Raw genomic sequence first — 21871 nt, 5'->3', positions numbered from 1 at the left:
CGTCCCACATGCCACAACTAGAAGAACCCACAACGAAGAATACACAACTATGTACCGGGGGGCTTTGGGGAGAAAAAGGAAAAAATAAAATCTTAAAAAAAAAAAATTTAAAAAAAACTTTTTAAGAAAGAACTGGAGTTGTTTCTTCTCACAACCGTGACTGTTACAGGCAGTTCTTCGAAAGATTGGACGAATGGAGAGCACCATAGTATATATTTTTATAAAGTCACATAGTGGCCTTTTAGGCATCGTACACCTCAATTTTCCTTGGCCAGTTTTCACTCTGGTCAAGTTTATCTTGCTAAGGTGAAGTTTTATATTGAAAGCTGCCAACTGCCAATTTACAACTGTGTCATTTGAAATCTGATAAACATTTCTTCTTTTGGCAACATCTATAAATGACAAAAAAGTCAGATTCTACCTCCTAATCATTATTTCTGAATCAAAAAGGATAGCATCATGGGCACGCAGAGACTTCTGCTCTCTTATTTATATACAGTGTCTGCTGTAAATGGAAGTATATTAGAATGTTACATTTTGTAACTTGATAAATTGAACTGTGCTAGTCTATTACCTTTTACCATTATTCACTTAGAGGAAATCATGGACAAAATAAAATGTCACCCTTCTTGAGTAAAGACATAAAAATATTGGTACTAAATGTTTGTATTTTTCCTTGAATAGGGTTAAGACCGTGGTTACTTCATCATGACTATCTTGTCATGTCTATTTGATCCTAAATAACCAATTGAAGTGCAGAAAAGTTTGGGCAGTTAACTTGTTGATTTGACATATGACACCAATTGCTCTTCCCGCCACCCAATTGACACAGTAGATCAGATGTTCTAATGCTGTATAGACATCCTTATATGCAAGCAGTGCAGGTCTCCTTTTCAGCCGCCTTGGTTCTGTTTCTGTTGGAGGTTTTGTGGCAAGAGGAGCTGTATTCAGCCCACACTCCCCTGGGCTAGGCTATACCCGGAATGCAGTGTGGCAGTAACTACATTCACACACAGACCCAGAATTCAGCAGACTGCTTTTCAAATGGTAGATTTTTAAATCATTGACACCTTTAAAATCTCAGTTTGAAGCTCACTGGAATTTTTTAAAGGCAATAAATGTAAAGGCTCACTTTAGAAAATAGTATGATTAACTTTAGCCAGAATAAAATAAAATTTTCTCACCATCTTTAAAAAGCTGGCCCCATAGGATCTGCATTCTTAAATTGGCAGGGAAGCAGAGAATGGATAGTGAAACTAGTCACGTCCATGGACAGCTACCAAATCCAGTGTTTAATTCTGCTCAGGAATGAGATCTACCCACAGATCACAGAGAACCAGCTATAAATGGGTTAGAAGGAAGGTGTCAGGTTGAGATATCCCTTGTTTTTGCTTTGAAAAAATGTTTATTCATATCCTTCCTACTTTTAGACAGGAAGATTAGCTTCTTGCCTCCACATTATGGGCTCATTTCATAAGCTCAGATCAGAAGATCCGAAAATGGCAGGAGGGACTCACGCTCCTTGCTCTGCATGGCCCGTGTTTCGAGGTTCCAGCAGTGTGTTAGCTCATATTTGGTAAGGGCTAGCAAGTGAAACCTAGTGGACTTTACTTAATGACAGCCTGACTTACAACTGTATGATTTTTAAAATTTTGTAATTAAAATTTCTTTTGAATTATTATGCCTTTACTGACACAATATTGATAAAGCTGCTTATCTTGAGGCAGACCTCGTCAGAGGAATTGTTCCAGTTCTGCTTTTTAAGTATTGTAGCAAGAAAATCAGCTGACCCTTAAACCATGGGGATTTGTTTTAATGAGCCGTAAATGCCTGCCTCCACTTCAGTGCCGGCGGATTACCACCTTTAGGCATTTAACCAAACGAATGGGAGACTGAAGATACTGGAATCTGACTTTCCTATATCAGCTGATGAGCTCCATGTCAAACTGTTAACCACAAAGAAGGCCATCCAAATCCTGAAAAAGCCAAACAGGGCAAGTCCACATTAGCTTCTAAAAAGGCTGCCTTGAAAAACATCCTGTTCTTTGAAGTTTTTTTTTTCTTTAGAGTTGTGCAAATTTGATTCAGAAAATAGCTCAACTGGTTTGAATAGAGCGGGGGGCAGGGGGTGCCCTGTGCATAGATTTATGATCATTATTTTAAGTTGCATGCCTCAGTGCTGAGAACAGATGAAGACAGGGACATTGACTAAACACAGTTCAAGACATTTCGTAGTTTCGGTTCCTTTTGTCAATGCTTGAAGGGTTAGAAACAGTATTGAAATAATTTCCAAAGCATCAGGAATTTCCATTTCCACCCAAAGTAGTCTTTGTTTTCTTCCAGTAGGTCCCTGTTAAGTAAAAGAAGGAAAATGTTAGCTTGTTTATAAAGTTTGCCTTCTTTATTTCAGAGAGACACTTCCAGGTGAATAATGTGAGTGTACAAGCCTCTCCTCCCTGACCTTGTTTATAAGTCCACCGCACCTCCCCCCAGACAATGTCCTCCTTTAAACCCATCCTGTTTGGGCGAAGCTGCTACTTCCTGACGTCAATCACCCAAGGCAGTGGTTTTATTCTTAATAATGCCAGCACACTTTTTTGGTGTGGTGTCTAAGACACGATTAATTAACGTTTGCCAGAATGTTTAGATTAGAGTAACTTTCAGTTGGTCGACTGGATTGTGACTTTCTTCTTTTGTGGTTTTGTTTTTGTTTTTAAAATTGCTTTCTGTCAAATACATCTATAATTCCTCCCACGGAAAATATTTGTATGTACGGCTATTTAAAAACTAAAGGGTCATCAAAAATAGGGAAATTCTGAGAAACTGTCATGGCCAGGAGGAGCCTAAGGAAGCATGAGAACTAATTGTAATGTGGTGTCTTGGAGCCGATGCCTGGAAAAGGACATTACGGAAAAATTAAGGGAATTTGAATAAACTATGGGCTTTGATGTGTAATAATGTATCAATATTGGTTCAGTAATTGTAACAAATGTACCATTCTCCTGTAAGCTGTTAATAATAAGGGATACTGGGTGTGGGGTATAGGGGAACTCTGTACAATCTTCTCAATATTTCTGTAAATCTGAAACTGTGATAAAAACAATTTTTTTTAAAAAAAACTAAAGTGATTGCTTAAACTTCAGTTGTTTTAACTTTTTACCCGTTTATCCGTTTGTTTAACTGGTGGTTCTGCTCGCTGGAGATCTTTTTGTTTGTATAACTGCCGCCCAAGGCTCTTCCCCTCCCGGCTCAGTGGCCCCCTGGATGCTGCAAACGAGACCATTATAGGCACTTAGGTTCTGAATAAATTGTGTTTGAATAAAGGTCAACACGACTGTTTCTTTTTATTATTATTCTAAAAAGAAAACAACCTTTGGCATCTTTTAGCTGAACCCTCTTATCTGCCTCTCTAATAAACGTTATTTTTCTTAAAAAAAAATTAAATTGCGTAAATGTTCTTTTAAATTCACAGTGAGGGGGTATCTTACTACAACCTAAGAAATGAGATCAATTCCCTGGAATGACGTGCCGAACGATAGAATTAATCCCACCAGCATTATCGGAGCAAACGCAAATACAAAAGATGTCAGAAGTCGGCTCGGTCGGCACTCCAGCGGGTCCCAGTGGAGGAGACTTGGAAGATGCGCGCGGTGTGGCTTGGAGGGTTCTTTAGGTTGCGCGTAAGACAGCCAACTCTGCTGACTCAAGCCGCGGGTTTCTGACGGAGGCCGACCTTTCCTAGAGTCGTCCGGGGGAAGCGCAGGCGAGGATCGCGGTGAGCGGCGGCGGGAAGCAGGGCTCCAGGCCGCGCGGGAACCGGACGACGCTCCCGGGGAAACGGTCCCGCTGGCAGGGGCCTGGCTGGGTCAGCCGCGGACCCTGCAGGCCGGCCCGGTTCGCCCAGGTTAGGTCGGGGGCCTGCGCCCGGCTCTGGTTGCATCGGCGCTCTCCCGCCCTTTACCCTGCGGAATGAGAGGCGTGGGGGCGGCACCCCCAGACGCATGGGGCATGGAGGGGAGATGGCAAAGGAACCGACGACGTGCTGCAGCTCCCTGGAGGGAAGAGAGGATGGGCTGGCCGGAGAGAGCGCTGGGGACAGCATAGCGGAACTAGGGGGAGGGCGTCGTGACTCCTGGGGCTCTAAGGGGTCTGGGCGGTTCACTTCGAGTCTACCTTTTAACTTGACTGGCTGGTCTCTGTAGGTCCACTCTCCCTGCCGCTCACCAGCCGGCCTCTTAGACCCAGGAGGGACCCAGGTATGGGCATTTTTAAATACTGCAGCTAGTTCTAATTTGGAGCCAGATTGAGAATTACTCTCTTGTTTACTATATAGTCAATGCCCGTCATGACATCTCCCGGGCGGTTTTCAACTTTCGCTTCTCCTTGATCAATTTGCCCATGTGTCCCGACGTGAACGCCGGCGTTTGCTTGCCCAGAGCTTTGCACCAGCCATTAGCTGTCCGTAGGTCATTTACTCACCCTTTCCAGTTTGGGTTCCCAAGAAAGGGAATTAGATCCAGTGACTCCTTGCCACTGCTGGTGTCTGGGTGGGGATTTGTGGCCCCAGATTCCTTCCCAGGTTGGAAGCCAGCCTGTCACATGACTGCTCGTTGAGTGGTCTCATCAGGGGGAGAGGGACACTACGGCACCCATGGAACAATACGGGCCAGGGAGGGCTGTGGACTGGGCAGAGTCCTTTAGATTGACCTGTCTGGTCAGCAGGCACCGACCTCGGGACACCTTGGATTTTCCCCTGGAAAACTCTACACTGTTCTTAAAAGGACACTTGGCTCAGAAAAGGTGTCATCTAATTCAGCAGTTTCCACAAGTAGCACTTAATCAAAAAGCTAGGAGTTGGCTGTATCAGATGCAATGTTACACTTTGGACACTAAGATCAAACAATTTTTTCTCTTCTTTTAACCAACTAAAAGGAAACCCTGAGAACAGCTGCAGGGCCAGGGGCAGGGTGTGTGTGTGCTACTTAAAAAAGTTCTTGTTGCCAGATTTGGGAGCAGACACGTGGAAGTGGTAGGATTGACACATTTCACTGGGCCTGAAGAGTCCCCTGGGGTGTGGGTGGGGTGAAGCAGAGGGGAGATGCTGAGTTTCTCTGGTGACCCCAGACTCCTAGGACGCCTGCGAGGGCACCTTTTCCTCCAGTCGAGGTCACATTTTGTCCCAGCTTCTTTGCAGAACAGAACCCCTACTTCTTTTGGCAACTGTTCCTCCCTCCACCCCAAACCAGAGTCCAGAGAGAGGCTGCAGTGGACACGACTCCTGGACTCCAGCTAATTAGTCCAGGGTGGCTCCTGATCCAAGAGGGGCTGATCAGAGGACTTCCTTGGCATTCTTTGAACCAGAACTTGGAGGGAAAATTTGCCCTTCTTATGGCCTAGACATTAAGATATAAAAATTGAGAGCTACCGGCAGTATGGACACTGCTGTGTGGTGGAAGCCAATCCAGAGTGAGAGATAATAAAGCTAATCTGCAGAGAGAGGCAGACAGGAGATGCCAAGAGGACCGGGTGGTGTCGATGACATTTAGCTATACCCCTGTCCTTTCTGAAGTTTGGCTCTTTAACCCTTCCTTCAATCTGTGAAATGTCCCCGTGTCTTCTCGGTAATGCACAAGTGTATCAGTTAATCTGTTGCTGCATAAAAATTGACCGCAAAACTTTAGTGGCTTAAAAGAACCAACATTTATTATCTCACAGTTTCTGTTGGTCAGGAATTGGGGAGTAGCTTAGCTGGGTGGTTCTGGCTTGGGTTGCAGTCAAGACATCAGCTGGGGCTACAGTTTTCTGAAGGCTTGATTGTGACTGTGACTTGGAAGGATCCACTTCCAAGATGGCTCACCCACATGGCTCTCGTCCTGACAGAAGGCTCAGTTCCCTGCTGGCGTTTGGCAGGCCTGTTTCCTTGCCTGTTGGTAAGAGGCCTCGGGTGCTCCCCTGGGCTTCTCCACAGACTGCTTGAGTGTCCTCACAACATGGCAGCTACCCTCTCCTCGAGCCAGGAATCCAAGAGAAATCAAGAAGGAGGCCACAGTGCCTTTTATGACCTAGTTCTGAGGCTGTGTATTGTCGCTTCCACCTTATTCTGTCCTGTAGAAGCAGGTGACTAGGTGCAGTTCACCTTAAAGAGGAGGACAATTAGACTCCATTCGTGCAATCAACATGCGTATAATTCTGTCGTCTCTCTGTTCTTGCTGACCGCTGCCTTCTGGCTTCAGGAACTCCAGTCTTAGGTGTTTCCTCACTGCACCACCTAAAAGCTGGCCTCTGGGGGGGTGTCTAGCTCTTTCACAGATGTCTCAGGCCCTCAGGAGTTCGTTTTATCCTGTCTACTCAGCTCTGACACAACTGAGCGACTCTATTCCACGTAAAAGGCAGCTTTGCCCTGGCAGGACACCAAGCCCTTCACCCCACCATAGAGATACAGAATATTTTTAAACCAAAAAATGGGGACACAGTACGTGAACAGAACATGTAAAACTTGCGCTGCTCGAAAACTCTGGGGCTCAAGGTTGTTTTACCCACATATTCTTATTTCTTAGGGAGGTAGGAGGGGCCACTGACTCTGCTGCTGCCACCACCCAGAACACCGGACATCAGTGCCACGGCTGCCAGGTGGATGCGCCACTGCCCTTGCTTCTTGGCGTCACTTGCTCCCAATTCAAAGTGCAGCGTAGTTCTGTCTGATTGCCTGAGTCTAGCTTGGCCTGTGCCTCATTTGCAAGGGAGCTAGGAAAGCAAGCCTTTTCAGCTTCTGTCGGGGAGGCAGGCTCCACCTTCCACCAAGATGCAAAGGGTGGGGAATTTTCAAACACGGGAAGAAGATCCTGATCATGGCAGCCCCAGATCCTCAGAGTCCACTCCAGGGAGCAAAAAACTGAGCATCCAAGTTCAGGCTTATGGAGGGGAGGGAAAGACAGTGGTAAACTAAGGAAACAGTAAAATCCAAGGATCTTTTCTTTTCTTACCTTTTTGGTAAGATTAAGGGGCCTGAGCAGTTTCAGGGAGGAAAAACAAAAAAGAGTCTTGACAGGACAAAAGGAGCTGGCACTCTGTCCTGCATCTGTTGCATCAGGACAGAACTGTCCAAAAACGAGACCACTTTGGACAAAAGGACATTGCTTTTGAAATAAAGGAAATAGAAGCATGACTAATGACTCTTTAAAAGCTTCAGTTGTCTGTTGCCATTAATTAACATCTAAATAGATAACAAATTCTTCTATAATTATAATACGGAAATGTCTATGAACAAAATAGATAACTTTTTTGGCAAATGCCTAGGAAAGAATGGTCAAGTTCATCCAAGGTTTTAAGCAGCAGCATCTATGCAGCCAGGGCGTGGTCAGTGTTTGGGGACGGAGGTAAATATCCTCAATCCATGCATTCCTTTGATTTCTTCTTTAAGTGCCTAAGTAAGTAAAAGAGCATCATCATTTATTTTGTATCTGACATTGATTACAATAAGTCTCAATGAGAGTATTTTTATATAGCTCTGTATCTGTAAGAGACTCTGCACACACTTTCTTTTAGCAGTTTTTCCTTTTTTTGGACAACAATGTTTTATTTTTTTGAATCAGTATCTAACCTGGCTCAGAAATCAAAAGCTTTAAAAAGGCCTACAGTGAAGTCTCCCTCCCACGTCTGTCCTCCACCCCCCAGTTTCCACCTTCACCCCCAAAAAGAGAACTGTTGTTAGCTCCTTGTGTGTCTTTGTAAGGATTTAAAAATGCATATTCAAGCTAATATGAATATATCTTCTACCCCATTACCTTTTAAAAACAGCAAGGTTAGCATTTCAAACACAGTGTTCTACACTTTGCTTTCCCCCTAACCATGGGAGGGAGAGCTTCCCACCGCAGGCATGAAGAGCACCCTCATTCTTGTCGGCATCAGCATAGTTTTCCATTATCTAGATGGATCATAACTTTCCAGCCCGTCCCCTAATGATGAACTTTTAGGTTGTTTCCTGTGGGTTTTTTTTTTTTTATTTCAAGCAATGAACAACTGTTCTTTAAAACCACACCAATTAGCACAAATTCCCAATTTTACTTTAGATCAGGAAATAAAGTCAAAGTAATTAGGAAACTTGTTTAAGGTTACAAACAATGTCAGGGCACAAATCTGAACGAGCCACAGTCAAATCGATATTTATTTCCCTGCAGTGCCAGGAGAACAGCAGGACCTGAGGGAGGCTTAGCCCACTGGAGTTTATCATCAGTGCAGAGGAGTCCAGGTCCTTTTACACTAGGCCGGAGCCTCGTCATCATAGTGGGGTGCATGCTTTTTCTCCAGTCTGTCCAGGAATCTCCCTTCTCCTGGGGAACAGCTCTTTTCCACTCTGTATACTTCTGGTGGAACTGCCAATTAGCCTGGTATTGAGGTAGCTACGTGCCCCTGCCCAAGCCTGATTGGTCCAGGGATAGCACATGACACACACTGGGCCAATCAGAATCTCCCCTGGGATTTTCCAGTGAGGATCCATGTCTCCTGGGTCACTCTACTGGAATACTGGCAGTTGGAGGTGGCTGGGGGCCATGTTCTCCACCAAGAAGAGAAAGCCCATCTCCAGCAGGAGGAAATGAGGCCAACACACAGAGAAGCTGAAAGCTCAGGGAGAGAATATGAAAGAGAGCAAGCATATTCAAATATACTTAAGACCCTGAATCTAGATCTGCCAGAAACCAGATATTTCATTAAAGGGCCAACTAATTCCCTTTGTTTACTTATGCTAGTTTTAGCTTGGTATCTGTCACGTGTAACAAAAAGAACCCTAACTCATGTGGTTAGGTTTGTAGAGTCAGAAGGAGCCTTAGAAACAATCTAGTCCTGTCTCCTTATTTGATAAACAGAAATAGAGCTTATCCCTAGTCAGCAAGCAAGTGAGTAGCAGAATCAGGACCTGAACCCAGGTATCCTGATGTCCTGGCCATCCTTGGTTTCCCTGGGGTTCCTGTCTAGGCCTATGCCAGAGCTGCTGTTGTGTTGGGAGCCAATGAGCTGCCCGACCATTGACATTTTCACCAACAAGTCCCTTCAACGCAGCAGACAAGCAGAAATGCCTCTGGAAAAGGCCTCATGTCTTTGCTGGGGGAAGGGCACACAGCCCCTGGGCCACATGCACTCTGCTTCCTACAGGTCTGGAATGCTCCCTAGAGGCTGTCCCTGGGCCACAACCAGCCTCCCCTCCTTAAAGCTTCCATGACCAGGTGAGGGCCCAGCCACACCTTCGCATGACAGGCCTTGACCCCTTATGCCCTGCACATTTACCCTTCCCAATGCCTTCTCCCAGCTCTCCTGCCACCCTCAGAGGGCTCCCCAACACGGCTCACTGTATCTTACAGCTATAGAGGGCCTTAAACATCACCTAGGCCACTTCACAGCTGAGGAAACTGAGGCCTGGTAGGAAAGTGACTTGGCCATAGTCTCACAGTTTATAAGATGTAGCTTGGGTAAATGTTTTTTAGCCCACAGTATCATGCTGGGCGCTGGGGACACAGATGAAAAAGTCATAGGAAAATGATGAGAGAGGTGGGAGAATAACACAAATCCACAAAAAATGCACTCAGTGCAGACAGTGATGGACGCTGCCAGACCACAAGCCAGCTCGGTACGGCTGTGGGTGTTCACAGGAGGGAGCATTTGCGACTGCACTGTCCGTTCATGGAGGAGGCGGACCAGGAGCTGGACAGCCAGGAGTGGAAGAGCTGGAGACAGACAGGGCGCTGGGCCCGGGAGAGCAAGGCGAGGGAAGGCTGGGAACCTGCCGCAATTTACCAAGAAAAGCCTGGCCTTGAGTCAGGTGCAAGCAGGGAAGATGGAGGCAGACCTCAGAGAGGATCGGAAATCACAGGCTAGGAGGTGGGAAGGGACACCGTGGGGTGCACTGAGGGGCTCTCAGCAGGGGGGACACGGGCAGAGGCACTCTTAGGGGAGGGTGATGGGCAACAGAGAGGAAAGAGGCCAGATTGAAGGAGAGAGGGCAACTGCTGTGCACCGGATGCCTTCCATGTGCCAGCATGAGGCTGGACTCATGTGGCTAATACCTCAGGCAATGTGCCAACGAGGAAACTGAGGCTCAGATCCCACTGGGAAGCCAAGAGCCAAGATGAAACCAGCTCCATCCAACACAAAAAAGGGAACTAGGGGGCCAGCTTGGGGGTGTAGTGATTAAGTTCACACACTCTGCTTTGCTTGGGTGGCTCAGGGTTCACTGGTTTGGATCCTGGGCATGGACCTACACACCACTCATCAAGCCATGCTGTAGCAGACATCCCACATACAAAGTAGAGGAAGATGGGCATGGATGTTAGCTTAGGGCCAATCTTCCTCAAAAAAAAAAAAAACATAAAAAACAAAGGGGGAGCTGGTGCTCACTCTTCTCCCTATGGCTGCTCTCCAGGGTGGGAATAGGATGGGTAGAGGAGGGGCTCCTGGGAGGGAAAGAAAATTTGTCATCCTGGACTCCCTGAGCCTGGCCCAAAGCAAATGCCAGCGACTCTTTCAGAAGAGAAGGCTGCTGAACAGGGAGCTGGGAGAGGCTGAGCCACAAGTCGGCAGGGGTCCCAGGGAAATGGCGAGTTCACTCTTGAGGGCGGAGCAGCTGTGAGTTGTGATGCAGGGCACCCAGTCCTGGGGGAATCAGGCAGGGACTGTCTGATGAGAAGCAGATTCCAGCATCAGATGGGCCAGGTGGCCTTTTCTGGGCCTGTTGGGCCTGACAGTCTTGGTCCTACTAGGGTGATTCAACACCATCAACGAGGAAAGTTTCACCTGGCCCAGGACCACCAGGCCCCTCCGACAGCCTGGACACCCAGTGCATGTGGACGGGGCACCGCCCCCCACTCTCACGCACTGTGGAAGAAACCACTTACTCAGCAGCCATGGAGCTGAGGATGCCTTCTCCTCCCCTCCCCTTTCAACCCTGCCTCCTCCTACGGGGTGCCTGTCAGAGTCTTGATTCCCAGCACCTCTGAACGATGCACAACTAACTCCAGGTCTAGCTCAGACCCCTACAGGCCAATAGACTTGCTCTCAAAGATGTTTTGTTTCACTCCTCCCACATGACTTATCCCAGCCAACACCCGCACACAGTCATCTGAAATGCCCATGACCATATCAGCACATTGGCACACACGCATTACAGCCCAACAGCTTGCTGTGGCTGTGGCCTCTGCTCCAGCTGAAAGTCAGGCTCTGGGATCGCCCTTCCTTCCCTGCCAACCTGCTCCGGTGGCTGTGGATGCCTGGCTGTGACCTGCATCACCTCCTCCATCACAAGCAGTGCTCGGCCGGGCCAGGCAGCTGCTGTGGTGACCCGGGCTGGAGCTGCTCCAGGTTCAAGTGCACCGATGCCAGGACGTGAATTCTCTGAAAGGGAACGCCTGTCAGGCACCAAACATTCCATTTCTCTGTGAGCCAGTAACCAGGCCCAGGCCAGCTCTCCGTACTGTCTGCAGACTCCACAAACCATGCCTGAGCTCCTTCAGGTGCCAGGTCCTTTGTGAGGTGTGGGCGACATGGCAGTGCACAAAATAGACCAGGTCCACCTGCATGGGGTCCGCTTTCTAGGGTGACGACAGACAAGTGAGCGGGGCTCTCCTGCTCGGACGGTGCTGGGGGAAGGACAAGCTCTGTAGGGGCCCAGAGGAAACCCTGAGCCCCAGATGGTGCCAGTGACTCCCCCAAACCACGGGAATCGCTGCCCTTGCCTCTGGACTTGGTGCAGTTTCCACCCAGTTTTGTAGATGACAAGATGGTGATGGAAATGGTGACAGCAGCTGACATTTCCTGAGGGCCTACTGTGTGTCAAGCACTGCTCTCAGTGCTTGGCGTGTACTTTCTCACTCATCCTCAAAACACCCCTGTGAGGCAAGTCCTGTTCGTCTCCCCAGTAACAGATTAAGAAATTGAGGCACAGGGAGGTTGAGTTAACTTGCCCAGGTTGCCCAGCTAGAAAGTAGCAGAGCCTGGATTTGAAACGTAGGCAGTCCAACTCCAGACCCTGCATCCTTCACCACTTGTAACTGTGGCTTCAGGCCAAGGGATGTGGTCAAATTACCTGCACCCCTGGGAGTCCAGTTGCACTAGGCGGCCTGAGTAGTTTTGAGAACAAAACCCAAAGTTCTACTGGTTGGGGAGGATTTGGGACAGTCAGGTCTTCCTTGTCTTATCTTCCACCTTGGTTCCGACCCCTGAGATCACATGGGGCTGGAAGGGCTTCTGGAGAGCGACGTGGTTGCTGTTCCACCCCAGACTGCCCAGGCCGACCACCAGCACGCCTCAGGGCCGTAGGTGGTCCCATCCACATGAAGGGCTGACTCCAGGAGGAATCCAAAGATGGATCCAGAAGGGAACCAGCCCACAAAGGGCTGACAGGGCCAAAGGACAGATGGCAGGGTTGTAAGTAGCCAGGACCCAAGGCAGAAAACGCTGGAGTCAGAAGATGGAGGACATTCATTTCCTGCCAGGCAGGGAGGGGAGGCAGCATTTGGGCTGGGTGGGAGAGGGGAGGAAGGGAACCCAGGCAGGAGGTCGGATCTGGGCAAAGGTCCAAATGCACAGAGAGACCCCAGGGCAGAGGCCGGAGTAGGGGGGTTGTGAGCAGAAGGGTGGGGAAAGGCCCGGAACAGCAGTCTGGGACTGAACTCAAACAGCAGAGCGGCCACAGAGGGAATCTCATGACCAGAGCTGTGCTTTACAAAAGTTAATTAGTTCACAGTGTGCAAGACACTCCAGAATGATGTCAAATACACCTGCTGAGGGAGCGAGTTTATAGACACAGGCCCAAGGGTCAAGGCTGGTACAAACTCCATGTAAAATAAGCCTGGATAATGAATAAACTGGGCCTCAGTCTGGTTAAATCTGATGTTCCAGCCTCCTAATGCCCAGTCACTGGGTCTGGAGCAGCTGGAACAATTCTCAATCATGTTGTGCCTCAATTTACCCATCTGTAAAGAAGTCCTAAAGAGAGGCTAAAAAAAATCTTCAACTCTACAAAAACATCCATCTTTAGTATTCCTATGTTTACAAACACTATTCAATATGTACCAATAACACTAAACATGGGTAGAATTATTTAAGGAAATGCAGAATAACTATTGGGTGACTTGTTTTCAATTGTGAAGAAAATTCCTATTTGCCCACAATCTGATTCCAGATTGTTCCGGATTACATCTTCCTCGGGTCCTGCGGCCTGTTCGTGTGACCGTGGTATTGCATTATTCTTTCCTAGATGGTGAAATACCATCTCCACTCGGCAGGCCCTTTCGGACGCTGGAGACCAGTGACAAAGGAGCGCGGCTGCTTCTACTGACCTGATTCACCATCCTGTGCTGCTGGACAGTTCTCTTCTCCTTAAATTCTTCTGACTCGATTTGGATTTCATACATTGCCCCACAGCCTCCTGAAATAAATGCAATTTGAAATCATTTCAATGCTTAAGTTACAGCAGCCACAGGCCCGTATGTCCTTGAAGTACTGCATGATGCAAAGATGGTCTGAATATTACCATCAAACAGAAAGTTGCTAGGACTATTAGAAAAAGATCACAGCTTACAATCTGACCCCATACGCCTCCTGGCGGGCTGCCTCGACCAAAATGTGCTCTTCCTTTTGCAAGGCAGCTGCACTCCCGGGATAATTACTTATGGGGAAGGGAGGATAAGGCACAAAGCATGGAAAACCCAGGAGATGTAGGTTTCCCTCATATTTCCTTTATTGAGCCAACAAATGCCATGGAAGAGGGTGGGAGGGACTGAATTTCAGTGTTCCACCTTCCAAAGGATCAGCAATTGGTATTTTTAAAAGTGCAAAAATATACTAAAATTTGGGTTGAAAATCGTGTGTAATACTATCGAAAGAAAAGGAATGAGGATGCATCAGAGAGGCAGGGACACAGCATTATAATAAACACCGCAGACATACTGGTCACAGCCGGCGGGGGTCTCTCCAGCACCTCCTGCTTTACAAGCAGCCCTGAGTGTTATCCTGGCTTCCGCAGGGAGGGAGCTGCTTTCTGGTGAAGCTCTCCAGGCAGAGCTTGTGTGACCCATCCACTCCCTGCCCAGGCTTTGTCTCTGGCTGATGACTGATGATAAAATGTGCTGCTGTAGCATGACACAAGGTAGGCAAGAAAGAAAATGTCCCCTGTGCTTTTAACACCAGGCCACTCTATGAGAAGTGCAATTTATGCAATAGGCGTGGCTGTGCTTCTCTGATGTGCTCTAGAAGTCCAAGCTTCGGTGAAGCCGGGGTTCCCAGCCTCAATTTTCTTTTGGCATTCTGTCCAGGGCTGGGCAGAGCCAGACTGAAGGTCAAGTTCTAGCTCTGCCCTGCCTGGGCCTGGGGCAGGAGCATGACTGGTGACATCAAGGCCTCAGCATTGCCGGAGGACCAACCCCAGAGCGCCCACCCAACCTACCATTCCAATGGATCTTTAGATTGATTAATTTTCTATAGTTTCTAGAATAAAAAGCACTTCCTGAACTTTCTTTCAATTCTTGTAAATGTCATGTTCTCAGAGAAGCCAGTGAGCCACGGTGGCAACGCAGAGTGGCAAAGACTGCGCCTGGGTGTGGGGAGATTCAGGTCGATGCCCATCTTGCTGCCCAGGGCCAGCTGTTGCACATGTGACCGGATAAAGGACCTCTCTTCTCTGTCCTGGGTGCTGAAGTTGATTCCCCAGCTGCTCCTAACACACAGCCAGCCGAACCTTCTGTGGTGCCAGTCATCCAAGAAAGGCGGGGCCTGGTGGGGCTGGTAATGGGCTCAGGACTGTCTGCCCCGGGTCCTGGTTCTGGTTTTGGTTCTGCTGCCTCCTCCCTGTGAAGGGCTGGGCAGGTTCTTTGGCCAATCTGGGCTCATCTCCTTGTGGGGAAACCAAGGCAGTTACTTTCCTCAAAAGGACAATGTCTTCCTAGGGTCTGCTCCAGCTCTAACATTCCAGGTGTCAGAAGAATGTGGAGAATTAAAGTAAGGCCTTTCTCAAAGTCAAATTAAAGACGGTAGCCCTGAGCCCTGGGGTGACTGAGAGGGACCTCATCCAAGCTGGGCCAGGCTGGTGACTGAGTCCTCCTGGCTGTGGGGTCCCCACACAGTTTCCCTCCAACGTTTCTACATCCTTACTTCCACCTGTCTGGTGCGAGAGGCCGTGTTCCATCCGTCCAAAAGCCACACATATTGAGAAGCCCCTGATGGCAAATTCCCTCTGCTAACCCCCCCGCCCTCTGCCTTTTAGAGGGCAAAATGCTCCCAAACCCCATGGGAAAGACGGGAGAAAACCTCACCTGAAATGTCGGTGACTTTGATCACTGTTGCTCGAGGAAACTTTTCTTTGAGAATTTGGGTCACTTTGAGCTCCCCCTCAGTCTGCGAGGCAAACATCCGCTGGGCACAGTGGAGAAGAGGAAGCTGCCACGGAACAGAGAAGAGTCACGGCAGAGCAAGACAATGCAACCCCAGGCCAGGCTGGGCCACCAGGCAGGCCCCACCTGCCGTTCCCCTGCAAGGCAGCACTCCAAGCCCTCACCAGCACAGCCATGGGCTAAGTCAGAGGGGCTGCATGGTGTCAGGTGTCCATTTAAGTGCCCCAGGACGCAGAATAAACTTTTCGGGTGCAGGGGAAGACCGTAAACAACATACTTTGATTCTAGAGACAACAAGACCCCAAACCTAATTCAACAGGTGTTTAACTCCCCATGATAATGCTGTGAGAGACCCTACCATGATGACAGTTTTATAGGCGAGGAATCTGAGGCACTAAGTAATCTGCCAAAGGCTGGATCTGCTAGCAAGATGCAGAGCCAGGAGACGTGGGCAGCCTACCTCAGACGTGCCCTGCCAGGCCAGGGTGCCACTGACTGAGCACTGGTGCTGCCAGATGCCACCCACCCTTTAGGCCTGATTAACATTCCACACTCTCTCCAGTGGGATGTGACCTTGTGACCTACTGCTCAACAAGCCAGCTACGCTTTGCAGCATGTACTAATCCTCACTAGGGAGAGGAAGCAGAAGTCTGTTAAATGACCAGAAGGGGGAACATTTTTAGATTATTTACCACTGGCCACAACACTCCCTCTTCCCCCAGTGGCTACCACAGGGAGCCACTGCTTCTGAAGGGACTGTGTCTCAACCCTTAGGACAGGGGGTCAGAAAACCAAGTGGGCAGCCCCTTGGCTGGGTAGAGCACATGTAGAAAAGGGAGACTGAAAATAGAGCATGGCAGGCCTTGAATATCAGGCTAAAGATTTTGGACTTCATTAGACAAAGTAACCTGCCCGAAACAGTGCCATCTGAAGCTCATCAGGAAAGATGCCCAGATGGGAGGCCTTAGAAAGGGAGCAGCCCCGGGAGTCGGGCCTGAGTGGAGGGAGAGGGCAGGAGGGAGAACACTAGCGCTGTTCATCAAGTGCTGGTGCTGAAGGTACCACCCTTTCACCCCCAGTCTGGCCCATCTTCAGGCCTTTCCTGATGGGTCCTGTGTTACAGAATCTTGGAGCATCTTCTTTAAAATGACCTGTGCACTTGCTCTTTCACCAACTGGTCTCAAAGGCCAAGACTGTGTCTGTCCTGTTACTGCAGCCCTCCAGAGCTGAGCCCAGGGCAGAGGGATGGATAGATGGATGGGTAGATGAGCAGGGGAAGAACTGTATGATTCAGGGCATGCTTACTGGGCACCGGCAAAGACATTTCGTTTCTGGCAGGCAGTTGAAATGCAGGTCAGGAGAAAGATCTGGACTTAGACTGTCTGAATACTGTGTGGAGGGACAAACTTGATGCTGTGGGCATGGGTAGGATTGGGGGGTGGGGGTGGGGATGGAGCCTCTTCTGAGGACGAGGCTTTGCCGTGCAAAGGCAGAGGGTAACCGGTGGCAGGCAGCAGTGGTCATCACTACAGAGTGAGGATGGATAGCCCTGCAGATTCCTCGGAAGAAGCCTTCCTTTTATCTCAGCAGATCTGTGGGCAGTGGCCTTTAAACCAGCAATCGACTGACAAAATCCCTAGATGCCCATCCTCCACGCTGAAAGTCCCCAGTAGACCTGTTCGGGGGAGGCAGGTCCAAGACCAGCAGGAGGGAAGGAAGAACGGGAGAGGAAAGTAAAGAAGTAGATGAAGTGAGGCAAAGGATGCAATCAGAAAGGGGGCGAGAAAATTAGGACAGCGCGTGTTGAGTGCCCTCTGCTGGGCTTCTACTCCGGGTGTGTGGGATTTGGGGAGGGTCAAGGTCACAGAGCCAGGGCGGACATTCCCAGAAAGCTGACCCCTCCACAGTCCTCCGCGTGGCACCCACGCCGTCGCTCCGCGCTATGACTCCTACGTCTGCGGCTGGGAAAATCGACATTGCTTTTTCCGTGCCCGCTGTACTATGACTGTTTACGTGTCTGTTCCCCTCGCCCCAACGTCCACCCTGCTCGGAAGCTCCCCCAGCGCGCGCCGGGGCCTGCCCTTTTTCCAAAGCCGGGGCCCACCGAACGGACGATCAATGAATGAAGGCAAGAAGGCAGGGGAGGCCCCCGGCCCTGCGCCGCGCCCTCGGGGCGCCTGTCCTCGAGCCCCGGCAGCAGTCGGCCCCGCGGAGTCTCCCTCCCCGGAGAGCAGCCCGGCCCCCGCCCGCGCTCACCCCGCGGATCCCGCGGAGCAGAGGAGCTGCTGCGGCCGGGCTCCACGCCGCCATGCCCGGCCGACGCAGCCCTTCGCCCGAGGTCGCCGTGTCGCCCGAAAGGCACGGAGCCCGGGACCGAGAGTCGCCGCCGTGGGAGAGGCCGCCCCCTGCCGCCCGGAGGCCGCGAGCCGCCAGGCCCCGCCCAGCCCGGCCCTGTCCGCGCCTGGCGACGCGCCTAGCGACGCGCCATCCCGGAGAGCGCCGCCTGGTCCGCTCAGGGCCGCGTCCTCCGCGCCCGCTCGCGCCGCGCTCCCCCAGCCTCCCCGGGCCTCGTTCCCCCAGCGGGTCCTTCCTCCTCAGCCTAGAAACACGTCCGAGGGGCTCGGCCCTCCTTTCCGACTTGCCCTTATCCCGATGCCCCTCGTGCCCCAGGTGGAACTTCATTCCCACTCCCCCCACCGGCAACCTGGCGGTTCTAAACTGAGGAGTTTGGGGTTCTCCCTCCAGAAGGGGGCCTGGGAAGAATTTTAAGCAGGAAAGTCGTTTTCAGGTTTGCATTTTAGAACGATCACTCCGGCTCCTGCGAAGAGCGGAGACTGTAGGGGGCTGAAATTGGAGCCGAGGACAGAAGTTCCGAGGCTATTGCAGTGGTCCAGGCGAGACGCGGCCTGACCTAGAGCCGCGGCAGCAGGTATGGCAGGAGTGGAGTGAGACGCTTGGGAAGCGACTGGAACGGAGGGACTGGATTGGGTGGCGGGGGTGAGGAGGGCGTCTGGGATGACTCCCAAGTTTCTGGCTTGACGTGGGAGTAGGAGAGTTTGGGCTGAAGGGGGTCGATGAACTCAGTTTCGGATTTGCGTGAATTTAAGGTGCCTGCAGGACACAGCCGAGCAGAGGCGTTGGCTGGAGCCACAGACCGTGGAGCCCTGGGAATGTAGCGGAAGCTGACACCATGAGGGATGGATAAGATTGTCAGCAAACCTGCCTTACCTCTGGAGAACTTCAGACAGATGTCAAGGCCGAAATCCAGCCAAAGCCCTTTCTCTCTCTAGCTGTACTTGTTTGCAGCATATGGTCTGGTATACCCTACAGGATTTACTAGCTCTTTTTGCTACTGCATTCTACCCTCTGCAATCAGGACGTTCAGCCCTGCACTTGGATGGTTGGACAGACCTACGGTTAAAGCGATCAGCTAAAACTGTGCTCATTCATTCCAGTATTGTGTGACTCCTAGGTCTGGCTCTCATAATTTCTCCTTTGGATTACTGTAATAGCCTCTCACATTTTTTGCTTGATTGCTTAAAAATTATGGTTGGTGGAATTAGGGATAATTTGCCAACTTTTAATATTTTCTCACTGATGTAATTAAAACCGCCCAAAGTATTTTTTCCAGTGGTGTAGCGCTGACCTACCCCTTTGCTACTCAAACCACATGGTTCAGATGAGGCAAACCCCTCCTCAGACATGACCTAAATCTGCACAAAGGGATTGGTTTAAGGTTGGTCACATGTCCTGAGCCAGATCAGTGAGAGTTGGCTTAGGGACCTTCTGGAACTAAGGAACAGAAATGATCATTTGCAAATGGATTGCTATGCTGGTAGAATGCCTATAGCTAGTGGCCATCTTCACAATCATGTGGGCAGCGCTGCTTTAGAAATGAAGCAGGCACAGAAAGCAAGGCTGAGAGGAGATGGATGTTTGATGTTGGTTGTGCAACTGGAAACAAGGAGTGCTAGAAATGAGCACTGAAATCATCTTAGTTGGGTTTGCCGCTTGTAACGAAGAGACTCGTTAAACTTACTGATTTGTATTTGCAGAATTCCTCTTTCCGTTTTTGAAAATCAGTACTTTTGCTTGTCTCCTACTTTCCTCTTCCCTGTAATTTAACAATTGCTCATATTATCTGCTATTTTGGACTGCCACTCTGCCCCAGTATCATCCCCTTACCCTGTTGCCACACTGCTGTCAGAGCCATCTGAAATGAAAACCTGTCCCTTATTTGCTTATTTAAATTCCTTCAGACTCCCCATCACCTACAGGCAAAAACCCACTTCTTTCATATGATTTAACCTCTACCTACCTGTCCAACTGAAGTCCAGCCATCACTGCTTCTGCCTCCCTGTACAAAATATGCTGCAAGTTTGGTTGTGCAGTTTCCCACCTTTAAGCCAGTTCAAGTCTCATCTTCCCTGGGGGGCCACCTCGGACTGCCCCACGGTAAACTAAGGGCCCACAATTTGTGCCTAACTTTTATTGCACATATAGCCCTTTAGAACTCTCAGTCTACGTGTCTGTTTTTACCACTGGTCCACAAGCTCCATAACAGGCTCTTGCTTTAGTCACCTACATCAATGGCCCAGCGTGGCAGGGGACAAAAAGTGCCTGCACTGTAATTATGGAACAGAACTGACAGTGGTTTAGCAGTTCCACAGCGTGAATCCGGAGCTTTTTAGAAAAGGATTTGAACAATCTCACGAACCTTGGGCTTCCAAATGAGTTTCAACTTAGCAGGTCGAGAATAAGTTTTTATGATTGAAGCAAATAAAAGATCAGTCTTACTTTGTTGAGGGAAAGTGTAATGTCTTTAGTCTCAATCCCTTCTGCATTTTACTTCTTTGCTCTCAATTTGAGATTCTCTTCTCTTCATCGGCCGTTGACACTCCCAGCTTTCATATTGTAAGACTCACATCTGAGCTACTGCAGGAAGCTCCTTAGGTAGGATCTCTGTGGATGCAGCTCCTTTTTTTATTACCTCATTGGGGTGATTTTTAATTGCATTCATTTTATTTTCTAGAGCTTCCTAGCACTCTTGAACAGAGAATTTTTACAAATACAACCCAGAGAAAGAGACCTACCTTGCTATGAACTAGATAGTTGAAGTCTGAGCTTCTCTGACACTGTCTGGAAAACACTGAAAAATTCCTAACATACTTGTAAATTGCCACCCCCTCCCCAAGTGGCTGTAAGGATTAAATGGGATAACCTGCTAAAGGGCTCTCCTAAAACAGGCAGGTTCCCCTAAGGAAGTGATATTCAAAGTGCTGGTCAGCCACAAAACAAGGAACTTGGCCAGAATCTGAATCAATAATCTACTTCCTTCACTTAGCAAATCTGCTACCAAAAAAAAAAAAAAAAAAAAGTCAGCTGAGCTAAACAGTGTATTTGGATACAGTCTGGTGAAAAGCCCTTATCTTTTCACAGGACAGGAACAAAAAGCTCACAGAGCAGCAGCCAGTCCAAGCTTTTGGACCATCCATCTTAGAAACAATTTTGCTATGAGCTCTGAACCCCCAAGTAAAACCCAGAAACTTCCCCCAGCTTCTCTTTCAGCTTCGATAGCGGTATGTGACCTATGATCTGCCAATCAGAGGCACCCATATGAGTTTTGATTAGGAACACACATAAAAGGAAGAAGTGCTAGGTAAACTCCTTTATTTTGGTCAGGATAGATGCATCCAGCTTTTGGGAGAAGCTGAGGTAGACTGACATCTAGCAGCAACGAATAGTGCAGGCTGTGGTGTCCATACGTAGCCGCCAACAGTGGGGTATCTGCTAGAGAAGGCCCAAGGCATGGTTTGGACATTAAACACCCTTACAAATGAAACAGTATTCTGATTGATTTTAAGCCTACCAAAATATAACTGTCAAAAAACCCAAAACTGATTGCTAGCTTACTTGTATCCTATACAAAATATGAATGTTAACCCACATTACTTAGCAATATTTAAGTTTTTAATTTTAATTCTACTCAAGGTCAAAACAATTCTAGCACAGCTATTTTGAATAGACCTAAAATTAGGCATCTGTAATTTGGACCTCTGAAAATAACTCTAATATTTCCCCTGCAATAATGAAAAATGGTTGGTTGAGGTGGGGGGTGTCTTACGCATATACTGAGTACTCAGTTTCAAGGACAGAAAATTAATGAATCCAGTCTCTCCTCTTCCCTTTTCTCAATCTCACAACTAGAAATGTGCAAAAGAGGTGAAGAGCGTGGTTAGTTTGGTCAGATGGAAACTCCTTATTTTTTGTCTGGGATGCGTTTTAGCCACTGTAATGGGAGGCATAGTTTTTTTTCTTGGGGCTGGGGTCCTGGTATTATAAGATATTTAGGAACTCCCCTTTCTTCTAAGAGTTAAAACATTTTCACTACTAAATGACAAGCAAGGATAACCTTCCACAGAACCTGCAAAAATTTCAAATTTCACATTTAAATAGAGGTTATGTTGAAACATAATTTGTAATCAGTCATTACC

At 48.7% G+C, this 21871-nt stretch overlaps 1 protein-coding gene across 3 annotated transcripts; it reads right to left on the bottom strand.

The window, feature by feature from the left end:
- Positions 1-85: 85 nt before the first annotated feature.
- BOLA3 (bolA family member 3) lies at positions 86-17773 on the bottom strand. 3 transcript variants are annotated; one of them, XR_006888809.1, is made up of 5 exons: positions 17634-17773; positions 15300-15423; positions 13329-13417; positions 3161-3267; positions 86-2350 (listed from the first exon to the last, which is right to left on the bottom strand). XR_006888809.1 is itself a non-coding variant. In XM_046663016.1 (4 exons), the coding sequence occupies exons 1-4, from the start codon at positions 17685-17687 to the stop codon at positions 3250-3252; spliced, it is 285 nt and encodes a 94-aa protein (XP_046518972.1). In that variant the 5' UTR covers positions 17688-17773; the 3' UTR covers positions 2930-3249. The 3 variants fall into 3 exon arrangements, 2 of the variants coding, with proteins under 2 accessions (XP_046518972.1, XP_046518971.1); XM_046663016.1 differs by lacking the exon at positions 86-2350 and having other exon boundaries at positions 2930-3267; XM_046663015.1 differs by lacking the exons at positions 86-2350; positions 3161-3267 and adding an exon at positions 5666-7423.
- Positions 17774-21871: the final 4098 nt, after the last annotated feature.

This window comes from Equus quagga, chromosome 5 (assembly GCF_021613505.1).
Source record: "Equus quagga isolate Etosha38 chromosome 5, UCLA_HA_Equagga_1.0, whole genome shotgun sequence".
Classification (NCBI taxonomy): Eukaryota; Metazoa; Chordata; class Mammalia; order Perissodactyla; family Equidae; genus Equus; species Equus quagga.
The sequence above is the reverse complement of the archived record's forward strand: the minus strand, read 5'-3'. Positions and strand labels throughout refer to the sequence as shown.